General features: G+C 35.4%; 2 protein-coding genes across 14 annotated transcripts in view; one reads left to right on the forward strand and one right to left on the reverse strand.

Moving 5' to 3' along the window:
* Positions 1-296: 296 nt before the first annotated feature.
* On the reverse strand, positions 297-10,542 carry LOC123875493 (tubulin glycylase 3A-like). 13 transcript variants are annotated; one of them, XM_045921847.1, is made up of 13 exons: positions 9,099-9,317; positions 8,679-8,829; positions 7,962-8,158; positions 7,549-7,724; positions 7,021-7,461; positions 6,267-6,478; positions 6,101-6,191; positions 5,853-6,023; positions 5,525-5,778; positions 4,785-5,373; positions 4,047-4,157; positions 3,489-3,740; positions 3,170-3,313 (listed from the first exon to the last, which is right to left on the reverse strand). In XM_045921847.1, exons 2-12 carry the CDS (start codon positions 8,800-8,802, stop codon positions 3,629-3,631), a joined length of 2,478 nt encoding a protein of 825 aa, XP_045777803.1. In that variant the 5' UTR covers positions 8,803-8,829; positions 9,099-9,317; the 3' UTR covers positions 3,170-3,313; positions 3,489-3,628. The 13 variants fall into 13 exon arrangements, with proteins under 13 accessions (XP_045777651.1, XP_045777737.1, XP_045778028.1 ...); XM_045921913.1 differs by lacking the exon at positions 3,170-3,313 and having other exon boundaries at positions 3,652-3,740; positions 3,940-4,157; XM_045921991.1 differs by lacking the exon at positions 3,170-3,313 and having other exon boundaries at positions 3,673-3,740; positions 3,920-4,157.
* A 175-nt stretch (positions 10,543-10,717) lies between these two features.
* LOC123876342 (serine/threonine-protein kinase 26) overlaps positions 10,718-20,864 on the forward strand; it is a 164,837-nt gene continuing 154,690 nt past the window's right edge. The window contains exon 1 of the mRNA XM_045922753.1: positions 10,718-11,216. Coding sequence (XP_045778709.1) covers positions 11,202-11,216 — 15 coding nt within the window. The 5' untranslated portion in view covers positions 10,718-11,201. The remainder of the gene's footprint in view (positions 11,217-20,864) is intronic.

A 20,864-nucleotide genomic window follows, 5' to 3' on the forward strand; every position in this document is an offset into this window, starting at 1 on the left:
TAGTATTACCTAATAGTGATCTGTGCCGCGCAGTATGGTCCGCCGTCCGATCCGAGGTCCGCACGCAGTTAGCTCAAATGATGGGAAGAAGTAACGGTTGCAATGCAGTTTATCATCATGTCAACTGCAGTAACTAAATCTGCATCCAAACTGCAAATTGTTAAGTCGGTCGAGTCGGTCATTTAGTTCTAGACTCAAATATAATTATAATAAAATTATACATTGTATTAAAATTAAACTGAAGTTTTAGTCTACACAGATATATTTAGTAGGTAGTGTAATTAAAAATATTAGCATTAGTGGAAATGATTTATATTTAAGAGCGGTACTCTTTTTCTTTTGCATTAATAAAGGAGACAACTTTGGCGGTTGCATTAAATACGTCTTGTGTAAAGTGTTGCAGCTCATCTTGTTTTTGTGACGTGTGTGCCTTATTTTTAATATTAGCTGCATTGGAATGTTTATGAATAATTTCTTCAATGGCTCTGCATGCTGTAATACTGCCTTTACCATACGGTCCATCATCTAGTTTACTAAAACTAAATGTCTTGATGACATCATCCAGTGTTGTTGGTTGATTTGCAGATTTTTTCAAAAGAGTTTTGAGGTCCGTGAAGCTGCGAACATTTTGTATTGGATTAAGAGAGTTCTGCGAAGATGGACAGGAACGTAAATCAAGTTTAACACCATTCTCAGTACTAAAATTGTCTTTGGATACTATTCTGTCCATCAACTCATCTAGTTGCCCATTAATAACATTAGCTGCCACACCCATTTCGTATTCAGATACAGTTTTATGCGTACCAGTGTCTTTTTCCTTATTATCTGGAAAGTGAAAATCTTCATCCGGTTGCTTCATTATCGTTTCCGTATTGTAAGCCTGTTTCAATAAATTAAGCACTTTTTTTATATCACTTTGTTTGCCAATTTTAGGATCTTCATAGGTTTCAAGTACTTCAATTTTTCCTTTGTAAAAGTATTCCATGGGCAACGAATGGCCGCGCAGAGATAATTCGACAGCATTGGTATAGCGTTGCAATGTTACGGGCTGTCGATAGATACGTTCGAACCTTCCGGTAGAAGCTTTTGGGTTTTTTGAATAGTCGATAACCACTACAATAACATAAATAAAGTTAATCAAAAGCAAAAGTATTTTGGTCTCAATGGCCAAAGAGTGTTTCACTACAGTAGCAGAAGTTTTCAATTAAACTGAATGATCAAGGAAAATGCGAAACTCTTTTAACTTATTTTAAAGTTCTAATTCTAAGAAATAGCTATATTTAAGCTAGATTTTACCTTTTATTAAATCTGACACTACAGCTGGACAAATTTTAGCTGTAACGTGCGTGGTGTGGTTTAAATCTGGACAAGAGTTGATTTCTATAAGCCATGGCTTGTAGTCTTTATCGAGTATAAAGTCGCATCCGTACAATTCAAAACGATTCTTGCTTACTGACAAAGAGTCCTGGCAACTCAGCATGATACTAACTATTGACTTTTTCATTCCAGGATATATAATTGTGTCCCAAACATCATCTTGGCCAATTTTATTCAAATAACTTTTGTACTCGTCCAAGTCCCACATATTGTTGTTTGGCAGGTCGGCATGCCTGCCTGAACAGTTTCTGTATTTTCTTTGAACGGCGTTGTTCGTAAGATGAATTGATTCATGGTAATCCTTTAAATTGTACTTTTGTGAGCTGAATTTTAAATAGCAATCTTTATACATCCAAATGATCAATGGATAAGTGCTCGTTACAAGGTAGTATTGCCTAATGTCAAATTTTGTTTCATGGATGAGCAGTGGTTCCTCTACATAAAGATAAATATTTAGATTAATTAAACAATAAATTATCGCTTAATATTAAATAATTATATCGCTCAGGCAATCGAATATTTTTATTTACTAAAATGATGGTGTTGACTTACCAATATATTTTTGTATTACATATTTCGTATTTGCTTTATTCAGTAAGTTAATGATTACTCCCAGTTTAGAAGCCATGCGAATGCCCCGACCTCTCGAGCAACAGCCTGGCTTAATGATCCAAATGTTGTGACACCCTTCGCAGCTTAACTGCGGCCTATATTTGTGGATTTCTTTTAGCAAAAATTTCGAGAAGCTCAAATATACAGGCAGCTTATTTGCTTTGTCAGGCTCAAAAACGTCATCTTTTGCTATAATGCAATAATATTTTTTCAAAAAAGAATCCCATTGACGATTGCTTATAGACTGTATTGGTTGATCAATGTCTTTATTTTGCTTTCTCAACAGATATTCTTTACAACGGTTAACTGCAAAAACCATGACGTTCATAGTAATGTTCCCTGAAGGGACGAAAATAGGTCTGTCGTTAGCGACCATTGACAATATCCATTTCAATAAGCTCGTACAGGCAGTGATTTTATAATCTTTAACAAAACCTTCAATATCACCGTTGTCAGATGTGTTATATGACCGAGGACTGTTAACTTCAGCTTCGTCTTCTATATGAAACCAATAGTTTCTTTTAATCGAGGAACAGAGCCCTTGTTTCGAAGTCCACGTCGCATCAGTTTCTAATTTGTTAATGATTACATTACAATCTTTTTTCATGTCAATAGCAGTGTCTCGACGTTCGTCTCTTGTACGCCAAACAAAATTTGGGTTATGTTTTTCAACAAGATTGGATAAAAGAAGTCTCTCAAGTTCACTTTGTATTTTAGTTTTACTTGAGAACGTTCCTGTTCGTATTTTCGATAGGTTCATTCGGTTTGCCGGCAGTTTTTCGACCCAACCCCGCTCTGATAATGCCTTTCTCACTGCACTACAGCTTCCGTATATTGTAAAAATCTTATTGTCTCTTATAGCTTTTGAAGCTAATATTTTTAAGTCTACGTATCTGTTAGATTTTTTTTGACAACTGCTAATTACATAAGATTTTTCCTTACTAGACAAACCACCAGAAAAGTGAATGCTCTCATGAGTCATTTTTGTATTATTGCTTGCTTGTCGCGCCGAATAATTTAATTTATGAAAAGGGGAGAAGATCCTCTTCACTCCACTTTTAACAAACTTTTTATTCTGCAAAGGTTCATTATGACGTCATTGATTATTTATTTTTAGTGATAGTAGCGATAGTGATAGTATGTTAATTATTATTAATTCTGCCAATTATAATTTATAGACCTGTATTTGAAATGACTTGGTAGCAACCGCAGCACTTGTAGTTTCTCGAATTTCTTCATTCTTAATAATATGGTCTATAACAATTCTTCTAGGACAAGACTTTGATGCATTGATTTTCTAAAAAAAGTTTTTTTAAATCCTCAGCTGGAGATCAACAAAGTTTACTTTAAAACTTTGCTCAGACTTTACAAACGAGACAAATTTTTTTCTACATATACTCAATAGGTACCTACATATATCTAGATTTCACTAATGAATAAATAGAAGGTCTGTGCCTATTATACTCCACGTATATATCATTTTTGCTCTTACAGCTTACCTTTTTCCGCTTCAAAAGTTTTCTCTTTTTATTTGGCATTGTATTAATTTAGTATTAGGTATTTCTACAAGCAATTCATTATTAACTCATTATTATTTCTATAATTTTATAATGCGTTAGGTATGATGGGTTGCTTGTATTTAATAAAGATAAAACAAATAATTTTTACTGAAAAATATAAAATTTACTGCTTCGGGGAAACTCAATGGGGGTTTCAATATTTCATCACTTGGTTTAGATTTCGTTGATATTCTGAAATAATATATTTTTTAAATAGGATGTTCAAAATATTGATTATGGCGGGATCTCGGTTCTGAACTGTAAAATATTGTTGTATAAACATTGTGTTTGGTTCTGAATGAATGCGATCCGCTACAAGTTATACTTACCTAAATGCGTATTATGCATTTCCAATGAATCATTATACTTACACAAATAAGCACATCATTACCTGGTGTGTTTGATCACCACTACCAGTGGATTTAATCATTTTTATTACATTTAATTATTTTTTTGCAAAATAAATTTATAATCCCATAGCGCTTTACAAGTACATACTTTGAAACATTGTCAAAATCAAATTGACTTGAGGTAGACATTTTCAAATAAGTAAAACTTTTTGGATTGAGGGCAATCAGGATCGGGATGAGGATTTTGTTGTAAAAGCATCTGAAAATAATTATTCGTTTAGGAACAAGTATTATAAAATAAAACACTTTATTATTACTTACATAAAATTTGAAGACGCCAACATTTAGATTAAATATATTAATTAACAATTTATAAATAAGTAGGTAAACTTATTAATATAAGTCTTAATTTCCTTAACAAAAATAGTTTTGAACACTTTAAACTAGAACAGTGGTTATTTTAGTCTCATCATAGTAGAACTATAGTTAGTTTTTAGTTTTGCCTTTCAAATATAAATTTGAAGAATCATCATTTAGAGGTGTAATGGAAACACGGTACGGCGTATAAATTGATGTACAACTGTTCGAGAAACTGATAGATTTCTTAGTTCTATTTTCATCGTGTAGCTTACATATACTTTTGCCAACAGCACTCAATTTTTTAATAGTATTTGTACTGTCAACAAAACTACGAGAGCTTAACGGTTCCAACAACGATTTATGACTGGATGTGACAATACCAGATTTAGTTTGCCGTACGTTTGGACCTATTGGCTCGTTTCTGACTGACATTTTATTCTGAACAGAAATCGTAGACCGGAGGATACTGGCAGTTTCTCGTTCCCACTGCACGGGATCAATGTAGCATCGCTTATTACCTACTGACCTATCAATCTTCGGTCTGATTTTTTCCGCCATACTTGCCGATTCTGTTCGGTATTTGGTCACATGATTGTGGGCTTGGTTGTCTTCTGGACGACAACAGGAGTGGGGCACGATTTGACGCTTAGATTCTGCGTTTTTTTCGCGCCTTCCTCGAAGTGTCCTAAAAGAAAGCGCGGATGTTTTACGCTTTTTGTTACCACTTTTTAGAGACTGACCCGATTTTACCACTGCAACAGCTTGGCGTACCGTAAGCGATTCCTTGGGACCTACGACTAGATTGTCTTTGTTCATCGGCAAAGAATCGTATGGGTTTAACCAAGTCAGAAAATCTGTGATGATCGGTCCACTATACTCTGCAGGAACTGGATGGTCAGGATCAATAATATCATCGCCGGATGGGACGGGAGGTCCTAATGGAGTAAAGCTTCGTGACTCATGTTTTCGTTCCTTAGTAGGCTTTTTGATGAGTCGCTTCCCGTTGATACATAATGATAACCCAAGGTATGCGGGGGCTTTTGGTATAACTTGTCTGTAGGCCAGTTCAAAAAATCCAGTGTCAGCTTCAGGATTTAATCGTCTGTCCAGAACAACTGAAAAGAAAACGCTTTATTAAAACAATCCTAATAGGTAAATTCAAAATTCAAATTCAAAATATTTTTATTCAATTAGACGTTTACAAGTTCTTTTACAAGTTTTAAAACTGAGTTTATTCTTTCGAATACTTAATACTTTTAAAATTACCTTTTATTACGTCTTCTAAGCATTGTGGACATAGCCTCGCTGTGACAGACGTGGTTGGTGCCAAGTCAGGACTGGAGTTGATTTCGATGAGCCAGGGTGTAAAATCATCCGTCAGCATGAAGTCCGCTCCGTACAATTCGAAACTATTTTGTCTTTTATCCATAGTCTCTTGACACGCTAACATAGCTCCAACTAAGCACTGCTTGATTCCAGGGTATATTTTAGTATCCCACAATTCATACTTTCCTATCTGTCTTGATGAATAAAAAGATTAATTAATTTAATTTTCTTCCCTGAAATTTTATGAAATTTTCCTATTCATATTTACCTAAGGTATGCTTTGAATGTGTGGCAGTCCCACATATTTTCGTCTGGCAGTGCTTTGTCCCGATCGCCGGTATTCTTGTATTTGGTCTGCACCGCGTTATTCGTCAGGTGCACAGATTCGTGGTAGTTAGATAAGCTGAATATTTGAGAGCTGAAGCGCAAATAGCTGTCTCTAAAAAATATATTTATTAATGTAGAATTCCACTACTTCCTGCAAAAAATAATAATTATGTCTGATTTAATTCTTACTTGTACACCCATATAGTAAGTGGTTGGGAATTGGTAATTAGAAACCACTGTCGTATATCAAACTTGGTGTCGTAAATAACTAGCGGGTTTTCTGCAAAAATAAATGTTAAAAATTACCCATGACTGCTTAAGTATTACTTTATTTTTTTAACTATTTTAATTTTACCAATATATTTTTGTACAACATATCTAGTTTTTTGTGCCGGGACGTTAATGAGACCTATGATGTCCTTTATATTATTCATAAGTTGTATGCCTCTCCCTCGGCACTTGTTTCCGGGTTTCACGATCCAAATATTGAAAACACCATCAATGTCAATCTGTGGCCAAAACTTTGTCATTGTCGTTAAAGCTTTAGCGGCTTTACGTTCCAAATTTCTGAAAATCATAAAATAAAGATCTGGGGTCTTTACAATTTCAAACGTTACAGCAACAAAACAACGATAACTCATTTGGCGTTTTCTAAATGACGCAACCAATGCGCGTGATCTAATCACCACTTAGGTAATCACAACCGTTAACAATTAATTGACACGTTCGGAACAATACTAAAAATACCTACCGACTAAATTATAATGATAAATGCGAAAGTGTGTCTGTCTGTCTGTATGTCTTTTCACGGCTTAACAGTTTAACCGATTTTGATGAAGAATACAGAGTTAGCTTACATCCTGGGAACGTATGCTTCTTTTTATCTCGGAAAATTAAAGAGTTCCCGCAAGATTCTTACAAGGGTTCATCTGTTTAACTGATTTATTTATATTAAGTTTGGTACAGAGGTAGCTTGGCAACTTTTTATTCTGGAAAACCAAAGAGTTCCTACGAGATTAAAAAAAACCGAACTCCACGCGGACGAATTCGCGGGAATTATCTAGCCAAATAAGATACGCTATTTAAAATGCTAATAACAATATATTTACCCTAAGTTGGTGCATTTGTCTTCCAGAAATTTGGCATTTTCATGTACCAAGAGATAATGATGCGTTAAAAATTGGTCCCATTCGTGTTCCCATATATGTACTGATTGATCCTCTGTGTCATCAATATCTTTATGCGTAAAGAACGCAATATATTCGTTTAATCTACTTATGGCGAATTCGACAGCTGAAAACGGCACTTTTCCATGAATATTCACGAGGTCCAACTCCGATTTTTCTTTTATCGTAATTGATAACCATTTAAGAACACTTATACAGGCAGTTATTCTAAAGTCGTCGATAAATTCTTCAAGGCTATCGGAATTATAAATGTTGTAGCACCTTGGAAATTTTGTTAACGCTACCCCCGGCTCGGTGTGCCAATGCATTTGGATCAGGGAAGTCGTCAAGCCTTCTTTTGTGGTAAAAATGGATCTACTAAACCTAACAGACAAAATAATAATTATAAGTCAGTTATCTAAAATTTTGATGATCATGTTTAAGAACAGTATTTTTTCTACGATCTTTTACCTGCTTATGAGAACTTCCTTATTACTAAGCAGCCAATCATATTTGTCCCTTTTAGTCGTCCAAAGAAAATCGACAGCATGGTGTTCCATGAACTTGAAAAGAATCATTCTTTCAACCTTCGAAAGCTCCTGTCCTGTAACTCTTTTTGGTTCTACAATTGCAGGAGGGTGTCGGACCTTAAAATAATTTATACGAATCAATTATTATAGCAGACATAATACTCGTATTTATTATACTGAATTGCCAATTTCCTGTTACACATGCTTGTTTCCTTTTGCTATCGCAATAAGTAAGTAGGTACCTAAGTAAGTATATAAATATTTCGCGAATATTATCTAAAATTAAATTAACTTATGCATGATGATATAACTGAATTGCTACATGTCTAAAGTTCCTGAAATCAATATGTGTACCTTATGTGACTCATATTTTTCGATCCAACCTCTTTCCAACAATGCCCGACGTATGGCAGGGAATCCTCCGCCCTTTATCATGAAAACTTTTCGTTCCCTCATGGCCGTGTCTGCGATCTTTTTGAGTTCATTCCACCTTTCGTTGCTTACCCAACTCCTGTACTGTCTTAACTGTTCTATTGAAGATGTCGTATCGGCTAAATCGAGAGCCAAATATGTTAATAGGCTTCACAAAACCAAGGTAACTAATAAATAAAACCAGTACTTCATAACTTACATATTACGTGCACTAACGTGCACATGTGTAACGTCGTGCACATGCGTGATAAAATAAGTATGAAACAGGTAGTTCGATTTCATATGAAACTATAAAGCTGATTTTGTTTTAAAAAATGTTTTGTAGAGGGACTATAAGATACATATTTCCTTATGCGAGTCTCTGGGATCCAGCTATCGCTATGCCAAATTTTGTAAAATGGGTTCAGCCGTTAAACTGTAAAAAGGTGAATGGAAAGACAGACACAATTTCGCATTTATTAATGTCATAAGCTAGTGTCTTTTTTATTGGTTGCAAAATTGTTTTTATTTGAAAATGCAGGCTGTGGCAGGCACAGCTTTGTCGGTAGGCCGTCATCTAAATAGCCGTGTCCGAAGACTTTCATTAATTGAGTACTATGGAAGGTGCAGTGAAAAATAATAGGAATTTTGGAGACACACCTGTTCCATGTTCCGATTTGGAAAAGGAAACTGCGCTAGAGGGCCTCAGCTCCTTCTTTGCCAGGCTTTCCTTATGGAGCTTGGAGTCTGAAGCGCTCTCCTCCAGTTCCATCGTTACAGCCATCGACAATTTTGGGAATATTTCAAACGGCTGCAAACAAACGTATGAAATGCAACCAACATTTTATATGTAGTTTTCCGAAAGCGTGTATTTCTGTCACGGTTTAACCACGAACTGGTGACTAAATACATCGGAGTACATCAGGGCAGTGCAATAACCTACTTTAACTTAACCTACATCGAGTTCCTGAATACGTCGAGGCGGCGCGCATCTCCTCCTGGCACTGAGTAGTGACGTCACATGCCGTCCTTCAAAACCCTACAGAATGATGCGGAAATTATGAACTGAATTACTCTTACCCACTTTACTTTGAGGTCGTAACTACAGGTAGAGCGGTAGGTAATTTGTGAATTAGGCCAATGTTATCTGCACTACGATTTTCATTAATTATTTAAACAATTTAATGGGGTTTATACCGAATTTATTAAACTATGAATTTATTGGCATCATTACAAAATCCATGATACAATCAGATCCAAATCAGATTGGTTTAGTAGTTGACGTAGTTGACAACACAAACATCGTGATAGACTTTGATTTATTATGTTTTGTGTAACGAGGACATCGACTCTGGGATGATTTTATAAGTATTTTATGGATAGATTTAGAAAAAAACAAAAAATATATAAATGTAGGTACTTATGTCCATTTAGAATAAGAACTAAAGTTTAATGTTGTTAAATCCATTATTTTTCAAATAGAGTGTACCTATCCTTTATAACCATCGATACATAAAAAAAAATCGCAGGCGGCCTACGGATATACGGCGGCACACGAATATAAAAAATACTTTTTATCCTGCAATCTGCGCCCATTTTACAAGCTGTTACTAACGGGCGAATCTTGCAGTGCAAGCAGCATATATTTCGATTCCTAGTTCGGTCTAATCTAATCTAAATTTTATACAAGCTCGTATTGACCCACAAGTGGCCTAAGGCCGCTTTCCGCTTTTCACATAGCTCCTTATTTCACGCCTCTGCGGGCGGGATACCTACGTAAATATATTCCTAAAAAATGTACCTACCTAGTACCCTCCCTAACTTATCGCGCTAACATCGTCGGCTTGGCCAGCCACGCTGCCCCTGTTGATGATGATGATGATGGTTTGGCCAAATGCGGTTATTTAACCGCAACAACATTAATTTATATCTGGTTGGTAGAGTCTATAAGTAATTCCTACTTCCATGGTCTAATAAAGGATGTTATAGCGGCGATTTAAAAAAAAATTGTAGATTTGTTTCTCTGGACCATAGAATACTTTTTCCTTAAAAGTTGGAACCTTGTCGGACAAATATCGAAGGTGACTATGTCACTCTTGTCTGTTACTGAAGCAGCGAGATAATTTTATGCAAAGCCAATTAAAGCTCATATTAGAATGTGAGAAATGATTATTTTGTTTGGCAAATGTATTTTGTACGTGAGATTGTGACAACGTGAAGTGAAGTTATGTTGACTCTAAGTATTTTAAGGAAATAATTGATTTGTTTTGAAAATTAAATACAATTTTTCTTTTTGAAGTTATTGTGTGATGGTAGGTTGCAGTATCCTAGGCTGCAACAACCGAAGCGAACGTAAAATAGAAGGAATACCATTTCACATGTAAGTACCTTTCCTTGCGCAAGAGGGACTATAGTAGCCACGCAAACTGCTTATCTATAACTTTTTCAGTAACTTCTGAGAACCTTCTCATAACTTACACAAGTAGTTAGGTACGCAAAACATTTTACATCTTAATAAGCCCCTCCATTACACCAATGTTACCCATTTCTACTGTAGCATGCCCGACCTAAGCTGACCATGAGCTAACCATAGAGTAAAGTTGCAAAGTAAGTGCAAAAAAAACAAAAACGAACTTCACACCGTTGCGTTTGGTATGTTGTCGACTTGCGACAATTTGACAGTGAATTCCGAATTCCGTTTTTAATATTGCCTAAACTGTTTGGTGACATGAAAGCAAGATGGCGAGTTCATCTCCGGTTGATCGTTCGTTCCGTGATACTTCAACACACATTTGATGACATTTTTACCCATTTTGTATTTCGTAAAACTTTAGTACATTACAGATATTACCAAAAAAAACTCAAGAGAAGTGATTAAGTGATAGAAACATTGATAGATCCTCAATATTATTTTAAATCGGTTGTGCATCTATTCCACCTGAGGAATGTTGGTTTTTTTTCAGTGATTTGTGATTCGGTCAGGTGTTTTCGTTTTAGAAATAAAATTTTGTTCTTGCGCAGTGAGTGTTCAAAGTTAGCGAGTTCAGATGTATTTGTGTCGTGGGGATGTTAGATGTCGGGACTGTTTTCAATGTTGGGAAACAAAAGCGTGAACTATTTATTTTGATAGACCGATATAAAGTAAATTGAGAAGGTCGGAAGGAGCCAGCTCCGGCCTGAGTGATGGCCTTCAGTGAGGTGAGTGTCACTTATAGTCCATTCTTACAATTTAAATCATAAGTTTTATTTAAGCACAATGAATTGGTTCCTATTAGGTTAATAAACCTCCACACAAAAATTGAAACATGAAAAGACAGACGTTATGATTCACTGAACAAGTTATTCAGTGATACATAACACAAGTGTTTTATGTTTCCACACTCTAACATGATAACTAACAAGCTATACTTAGTTATCTTTTAAAAAATCCAGCCAGGAATTTGTTACATGATTGCCAACTGATATTTTATGGATAAATATGATATCCCTATCATACAACTGATAACTTCTTAACAAAACAATGATTGTGAACAGCATTTGCATTTTCTAAAGCTCTTAGATATCCATTTGAAACATTGAATGTGATTTGTAATGTAATTGTATGCTTTTGAATAATAAATTAATTTCCTAAGCAAGCACATTTGAGTAAGAAAATAATATGGTAAATTTGCTGTGTCAGTTCATTGATTTAGGTGAATCAATTAGATAATACTAAACATCTTGTCTTTTTTGCCTAATGCCATTGAAATAGAAAATATAAGATTTTATTGCAACTCCTCTCCCTCTTTATGAAGTACAAGGTTTGCCCATGACTTTGTCTGCGGTATGCTTATGTAATTCATAGCCTGATGTTACTTCTGAAGTAACTTTCTAATGGTGAAATAATTGTTAAAATATTTTAAGAGTTTATCAATTACAAACAAACAAATGAACAAATCTCTCCTATTTATTGTTATGCAAAGCAATGCTCTTTGCTATAATAGGATAGGCTGACTGAAGATATCTAGCCTAAAGCACTGGCTTTAAAACTTGAGGTTTCGTATGTAGGTTTTCTTTGTAAGATAGACCCCCCACTAAGAAGGATTTTCAAGAATTCCATCCAAGAGATGCACACAATTGGTTAGGTGGTAAGAAATAAATCTTTGAGTGCAGGTTTGACACTTAAGTACATAGTAGTTTCGAAGTGATTATCTTCTTATTTGAAACTAGCTGATGCCCGCAACTTCGCCCGCGTGGATTGGTCAGATCCCCTGCAGCATCAGGATTGAGGAGTTGGAATCCAAATTTTTTATGAAACAATGTCGCAAAGTTCCTCTATCGATTAAAAAAGAAATGACGCAAATCGGTTCAGAAATCTCGGAGATTTCGGTGTACATAGGTAGAAAAACACAACTCCTTTTTTGAAAGTCGGTTAAAAAGTAGCCTATGTTACACCCTGGTCAATCCTCTACTTGTATGTGAAAATCCCGTTAAAATCGGTTCAGCTGTTCCGAAGATTAGCCTTTTCAAACAGACAGACAGACAGACAGACAGACAGACAGACAAAAATTTTAAAAACGTGTGATTCAGTTATGGTATCGTTCAAATAACCATATGACCTTAATATGTGGTAGTTATTTCGAAATTACAGACAGACACTCCAATTTTATTTATTAGTATAGATGCAATACAACTGCCTAGAAGTTAAGTAAGTATGTATTTTTTTCTTAATTGTTCTGAGTAATGTCACAATTAATTATAACTATTAATACTTAATTACTTTTTTCATTAAACAACCTAATGACCACCTAATGACAAATAACTTAAAATTAACCAACAAATATGCATGTGGCAATAACTCAAATAGATAGCAATTGAATCATTGAATTATTTTATCAAATGTGTAATTTTAAAATTTCATATTTTATGTACTTAAATTATGTGATGTTGAAGTACTTCAGTAAACTTTTGATAACTTCCTACCTTTAGAGAATGTTTGTTCTCAAAAATCTAACTTGCAGAAGGCTATAATCTGGAAAAAAAATTACATATTGGTTAGCAAGAAATTTGGTTTAAGTAATAAATATTCTTTAAGCAAGCAAAGTAAGGGTTTTGCTATAATTAAGAAAAAAAAATTAGCTCACCTATTTTACTACAAAACAAAGAAAGATATCATATTTCTAAATTATATATTATGTAGAATGATGAAAGAGTTTTGAATAACATCCAAGTTGCACTGATGCACAATGCCTAATATGTAATTAGTGTGTGCCAAGCATTGCAAATTTTTAGCAAGTCATTGTTCTTAAAAAATAGATAGAAATAAAGTATTTCTAAAGCTAACACCTTTGTGTATTTTATATATTAGTAAATTAAATGTGGTGTTAACTTTATTTGACAAGATCTAGGATTTAAAAGTAGATAGGTATGCAGTTACATTTTTTTATTTAGTAAAATGTCTTTAGAATTGGTACCTCTTTCTTACACGTAAAAATAATGTTTGTTTGTTTGTATTCCATGTGTTAGCACATTGTTCATCCAATTCAGTTGAAACTTGTATAGTTCTTCTTTTCTTGTTTGGTGACTTTTTGTAGTGCCAGACCAGCACAATGCACTTCGCCAGTGTTGAGTAGCTTGAGTTATTGTTGGCACTTGCATGAAGGTTTCTGACAAAGTACCACTATGACATGTGAGTCATTCAAACAAATTACAAAAATATAGAAAAGTTATTTCAACACATGTCAGACCTTAGCTAATCTATACTAGTATTATAGAGTGTGAATTTTGTGTAGTTTGTGTAGGTCTGGTTTGGCAGTAACTAGTAAGCCTTTGGCCATGGTTAGAAACCACCAGCAAAGTTATATTGCCAATCAATTCAGCCTTCCTCTTGCCAGAATCTCAAACTAATTATCCATATCCCTAGTTTTTTTACAGATATTTTAAAGAAGTAAAAGTTTGTGTGTGGGGGGCTATCTCCGGAACTAATTCTGAAAATTCTTTCACTGACAGCTACACTACAACTTAGCTGTACCTACTAAGTAAAAGTTTGAAGAGGTGAGTTAGTTTTTATGTAAGGGATAATCTCGGAACTAAAAATCTGATTTTGAAAAAAATCCTTTCATTGATATCTAGATAGGTTCATTATCCCTGAATGTGGCTATAAATTATATGCATACGAAGTTTTGGCTAGTAGTAGAATAAATATGAAAACGATCAAGTGCGAGTCAGACTCCTACAGGAAGGGTTCCCTTACCCATTGTGCATGAAGTAGTTCTTTAATTTTTTTTAATTTTTATAACCATTATGAAATTATCGTTATTTGTAGTAATAGCCGCAACAGAAATATAGATTCTGAGAAAATTCCAACTATCTATAACAGTTCATGAGGTATAGCCCGCTGACAGACAGACGGACAGTGGAGGTTTACTTAAGTAATTGTGGTAATAGGGTCCCGTTGGATACCATACAAAGAGGTTGGAACCGTAAAAAAGCAGACCTTTAAAGTAAAGGCTTGTTCTCTTACACAACCTCGGTTAGCCTAAGTGGGTAGGTATATCATAGTGCATTCCCACGGTGCGATTGTTATTCCGCGCCAGAAGAGAGTGCGTGCGTGGCCGAAACGATATCGCTCGTGAGACCCTGTTACGTTTTCGGAGGTCAAACTATACCGTAACATGTTTATTAAGTAAATGCATACTGGTTGGCCATGTTGACTGTCGACTGCCTTCAGTGCTACAGGATTCTTGTTTCGAGTTGACTCGTCCACGTTAATTAGCAATAGTGATTAATTTATTTACTTTGAGTTGATGAACGGGATTAGTAAATTGCTTGATCGGTAAAGTCATCCATTTATTTACAAATCAAGCCTATTTCAAGGGCGAACTTTGCTACTTGGCTGTCGACTGCCTTCAGTACTACAGGATTCTGGTTCACGTTTACTCGTCCACGTTGATTGGCGTATAATTTTATTAATTACTGTGAGTTGATGACCAGCAATTTAATCGATCGGTAACTTTAATTATACAAATCGAGTCTATTTCCAGTAGTCGCCTACTTGAAATGTGAAACCTGTGGTTCTGGGTGTGTGCCTAGGATTGTGCCCCCGGTTCCTCCAGATAGGGGGCCGATGTCTTAATCACCTCGGCTACTGTGCTGTTACTAGGCTACTTTCCTTCTTAAATGTAATTATGAAGCGACAAGTATAGATATTAGATAGCTAGGTGTAAATATTTTTTGCGTTTTATTCAAATCGTAAAGATTATATTATGTGGACTCGTGGGATATCAATGTAATTCCCTTGATAAAAATTTAACTTTGAAGTGCTATCACCCGTTAACTACATACTACAGTTAGGTCATCAAAATTCTAGCTAACCCGAAGTGCCTACTTTAAAATGTGATATGAAAATGTGGTCCACTAATAAAGCTCATGCTTCATGTAAACAAAGTTGTGTGTGCATTGTGAGTAGTGTTATCTATTTGGGCCGTGGTTTCCTCGTAGGGCCCCAATCGCACCCGTGTGTCACAAAATGCAGCCGTGCGGAACCAGCCTCACGTTAAACCATGTACCTAATAGTACTAACTCTTTTTAGGGTTCCGTACTTCAAAAAGAAAAAGGAACCTTTGTGAGATCATTCGTTGTGTGTCTGAGTGTCAAGAAAAAATATCCATTTTTCTCAGGAACGCGTGGAGCCTATCAAGTTGTTCATATAAAATACTTAGGTCTTGAAGCTGTAAAAATTAAGCTTGTAAGTCAACTAAGGGGTACTTCCGGTTCACCTAGAATTATGGGTAAGAAGTAAGAAGCAAGATCTCACAGCACAAGTAAAGGAAAAGTCGATAATAAATAATTAATCATTCGTTTTTGTTATAGTTCGCAGTAAGTACATCTATTTAATTTATAGTTTTTAATTCCTTAACAAGTTAGTGCCTATTGACTGCAATCCCGCCTGATTGTGAGTAATGCAGGCAAGTTCAAGTTCAATTATCTTTATTTGAAGTTGCTATAATATACATAGGTAACTAACCTATATATAAATTATACTAACTAAATCCAGCGACAATTTTGAAAACCGCGCAGAATTATGCCTTTTCCATATTTCCTGACCTGAGAAGAAAGCGCAATAAACTGGAAGGGCGATGGCAGCATAGTTATTTCCTAGTCAGGAATCGGACCAGGGACTTGTCACTTTATAATAAGTCGTACAAAATTTCTTCAGTACAAAAGAAGACGCATTTAAGAGGTGTAGATGTTCATGCTTATTAACTACAAGTCACAAAAGTTAGTTGTTTTTATGTAATTTTTCATCAAAGAAGCAAGAATCAAGCAAGATCAAATGTAATTCCGAGTAGAATACCTAGCAGATATTTCAAGAAAACCAATGGATGAACCAAAAATTATTATGAAACTGGTTGAATTCTAACTTGTTGTTTAAAACAAGAGTTGAGATACCAGTATAAGTAGTTGAGTAATTTTTTGAATAATTTATCGCCAATAATTTTCGTACCGAGTCCGTTAGTTCGATTTTCTCTCCCGACATGCAAAGATGTAAATTATTAAGTGACAACCCTAATAGGCGATAATACTTATGATATTATGATAATAGGTACATATTATGATAGTAATGTAGTATTTATAAAAAGCTGAGTTAAGTTGAATTTCCAATCTTCTAAGCATGGTTGTAAAAAGGCTGTTGCAACTTAAGTACAACAGAATTGGATGTTCCCGTCAGTCATGTCGATATGAGGAAAGGCTTGAACACACGAAGTGCGATGCGCAACGGAAACGTGTCCAATGCGGCTTAACTTAACTTAACTTGTAATCTATACTAATAAATAATAGTTAGATATAAGAAACTATATGAAGTATGAACGCGTTCACAGCGCGAATAGCGCGTAACTAGGAGCCTCGTACTGAGACCTAGAGCTTGGCTTTGTTCAGATTTTACTTTGCTATGAAAATAAATCAGATTTATGTCCTAGGCATAAAGGCTGAGACGTATTGCTATACGTAGCACAGTTAAGAAACTTGTTACAAAACGTCGAGTCTTCAACTACAGGCAGGCGTCAATATAAGTAACATGTAGAGTGTAGGTGGGCTATCTTTGATTTCAAGTCACCCCCTAGCGTAATATTTGACAGATGTCTCAGGATCAATACTGATAGTTTCGAAAAGTTCTAGTACACCGGCTCCATAAGGCTCCATAACTTATAACAGGCTGAACCCTACTATAAACCCTTATTAAAGAATAAGATGGCCGCCGTCTTGTCTTAACAGCTGATAATTTGTTTGGAAGTGAGGTTATTTTGTTTTGGTTGATTCTAGTGTCATTGCATTGTCATTATTATTTGTACGTTATTTATTCTGGATTCGAGAGGCTGTGGTAATTAACTAGAGTTGCAAGTTTTAATTGCCATAAGATGCTAGGGACGGACGTCGTGAAGTAGGTACCTAAAAGTTTCTACCTGATTTCGAAGTTTCTTTTCATGTAATCATTCTTTTACATAGGTATGTGATTTCTTCTAACGTAAGAAATATGGCGGTGATGCAGCTCAGTACCTAACTACATAAACCGAGAAGGATTTGGGTAAAAAAAAGGGCTGGCTCATTTTTTGCGCAACGGATCAGCCTGGCTGTCAAGCGTGGAAATGCAGCCAGTATTCTTGGCACCATTCCACACGGGCATGATTTGTATAGTAATTAGATAAGGCTAGCTTTAAGTTTTATTGTAATATTTTCAATTAAAAAAAAAAGGATTTTATTCCATGAATGTCCAGGTACTGTATCTAAATTCTAATACATACTTTTACCTAATACATCTTTTTTTTTTAATAGTATAATAAAATCTAACGCTAATTTCTAAATTCCTTCCTGTTTCCATTTTTATAATTAAATAAATCGGAACAAACTCCGAACGATAATACCTAACTATCCTCCAGAACTCAGACAATTGACCGAAATTCGAAAACAAATGTCACACCTGCGTCACTTTTCTGTGTAGAGCCCAGTTTTTTTGCAATTTTGTCTATGAATTCATCAGAACGACAACATAACAAAGCGAAACTAGCCTATAGCGAGAATTTAGTTGTGAGAGGTTTATTGAACCTTTATGAATAAAGAAAGTTATGAAACGTTTAATAGGCCTAATGAGCATTTTAGCTAATGAACGTTTTAAACCTATATTAAGGGATTTTTATGAATAAGACTGTTTGTCTATAGTGCGTCCTTTTGACTTTACTAACTAACAGCTTACAGTTAGAACGCGAGAGATTTATGTCAAAGGCATACTTACTCAAATCTGTCTTGTTTTAACTATGTCTTAAACTTGAATAAAGTTAAAATTCAGAGGTACTCTCTATATGTACATAGATCTCAGGCTCGTTGCTCGCACACCGTATTAGCTGCTATATGACGTGCTTCATACAGTTCCTTGTATTACAAATCGTACACGCGTACGCGAGCGTTCTGTGATACGTGCCAATGCCGATCAGTTTCCGTCGCGTTTTGTTGCGGGCCCAAGCCTTATATCGCAGCGGTCGTGCGCACCAGGTCGATGACCCGGACTTATCAGCAATCAAATTTGTACAGTCCTCCGATTTTGTGAAAACATACTTACCTAGGTAAATGTTATATTAACAAACGTAATAGTTTAAAACATTAATTTAACTTTAGTTTTGTTTCATTGTTATAATATAGGTCTATGATGTAGATAGACTTACCCACAATTCCAATTAGTGAAAAGTTGTAATCTATCAAAACTAGGATATAGAATGCCTGAATGTTTCTAAATGACAGCATTCTTATTATTTCCTATTATTAGGTATAACGAGAGTAGGTCCGCTTATACACTCTAATAACGATGTTCTAAACTTAATCAAGGACACAAAGCAGAAACTTGGGTACAATTTAAAAGTTGTTTGCTGACATAGATAAGTTACATACATAAGTTACATAACACTTATCAAGATATAAATATTTTTCAATCTCAATAGTTACAACCAAATTCAATAACGACTCGATTGAGACGACCTACATCTGCCACAAGACCTTAATCTCGTAGCTTAATTTTGAACGTAGAGCTCATTATTTTCATTACAAGCTACTCCTTGTAGCAATAAAGGTCTGCGAGTATTTAAAGGTAACTTCCTTTGAGTCACGAACGAACCGATCGATCCGTGTTTACTGCGCTTAACTTGCTCTACATTCGATTAAGCCTTAGAGCTGTAAACTATTAAATCTAGCCAGAAGTTGCTACTTGAAAATCCAGCTACAACTTGCAGCAATTTCAAACCGATAATAATAGTTAATCATCGCTCACCTTTCCCCCATTTGAACCTCGTAACAACCAGTACGAAATGGTCTAGCGTTTCTTAACTAGCACAAAGTGCAAATGTTTAGCGCTTTGGTAGTTTCTTGCGAAGAAATAGAACCAATAAAAAAATACTCATTGAACCTCCTGGCCCGAGGGCCCGTAGGAAATTTTGAGGCCATCATCTTCCTTTATATTTTTACCCGACTACGGCAAAGCCGAAAGGAAGGGAAAGATTTTAGCAGTCTATGTATGTATGTATATATGTGTGCATGTGTGTATATGTGTATGTTTTTCAATACTAAGCTAATAACATCCCTGTAAAATCGTAGAAGCATCGTGGAAAACTTGTGTGACTCATCCATTTATCGGTTGAGCTAGCCTAACGATGGTTTACTCTTTATCCTTGGATAAGCCTGTATGCTTGCGGCGTTGACGCAAATGAATCTCGAGCCTCGAAGCTAACTGCAAATACCAATACTCAAGTCTTACATATATACGACAAGGTAGGTAGTTATATGGATATTTTTTGTTCCAAAGTTCAAATCGTTTGCGGAGCTTAGGCAATGTGAAGCCATTTACGTCGACATCTTGGATAATTTCCAAAGCGAGTAAGCGACGTTTAGTAGTTTGGTAACATTGTAATGTTTGTCGTCAGTGTAAACACCTGCCCGAGCCAGACATAGTTACTTTTGTTTGACTTTTCTGGATTTCGACATACCAAGTTTCTTTGATAGAGGTACTCTGTTACGTTAATAATGCTATAGTTAAGTGTGTAAACACTTGGCTCGAGTTCAAAGCGAATACGTCATATTTTATCGAATCTATCTATGAGTATCTTGTCTAGTTTCTATAAAAGATTTAACGGACTTCCGAGGGCTTTCGAGTTTCTTCCAATTGTCTAATTCTTCATTCTTCATCCAGTTGTCTAATTATTCATTCGTAGTAGAAGGTACTAGTACAGTCCTAGTAGTGGGTGTAGCGGGTGGTTTTATTACCAAACTTTTGATTTGATTCAAAAGCGCTTTGTCAGGCCTAAAAAACTTTCTAAACTCTTCTCTACTCTACTTACTGTCCAACACAATATTTGAAAGTGAGATATCAGTTTACAGATTTCTTTAATGTAACATGCGCTTGCTAAAAAAAGCCAGAACACTTGCGTAAGATGTCTGATCTCTGGTCTATCAAGTGCACTAACGGCAATTAGATGATGCTTCTGCAACTTAGATACGTTGTATATATTAACTATAATCCATACAAATATTACAAATGCGAAAGTGTGTCGGTCTGTCTGTCTGTTTGTCTGTTACCTTGTCGCGGCTCATGTGTTTAGCCGATTTCCACAAAAGGTATCTTCTAGACACACCTAGCCAGAATAGTATCCCAGAGATGGACATTAGAATGCTCTTTTCACCCCGGAATATCAGAATTTTTACAAACCCACGGAGTTTTTAAAAACGCTAAATCCACATCTATTAAGTCAGTATGATCTCCGAAATTTTAATGAGTTTCATATGGCCTGTACAAAAATGGCAATCTGTTATAAGTTCTTGAGGTTC

The sequence above is a fragment of the Maniola jurtina genome, chromosome 1, assembly GCF_905333055.1.
Source record: "Maniola jurtina chromosome 1, ilManJurt1.1, whole genome shotgun sequence".
Lineage (NCBI taxonomy): Eukaryota > Metazoa > Arthropoda > Insecta > Lepidoptera > Nymphalidae > Maniola > Maniola jurtina.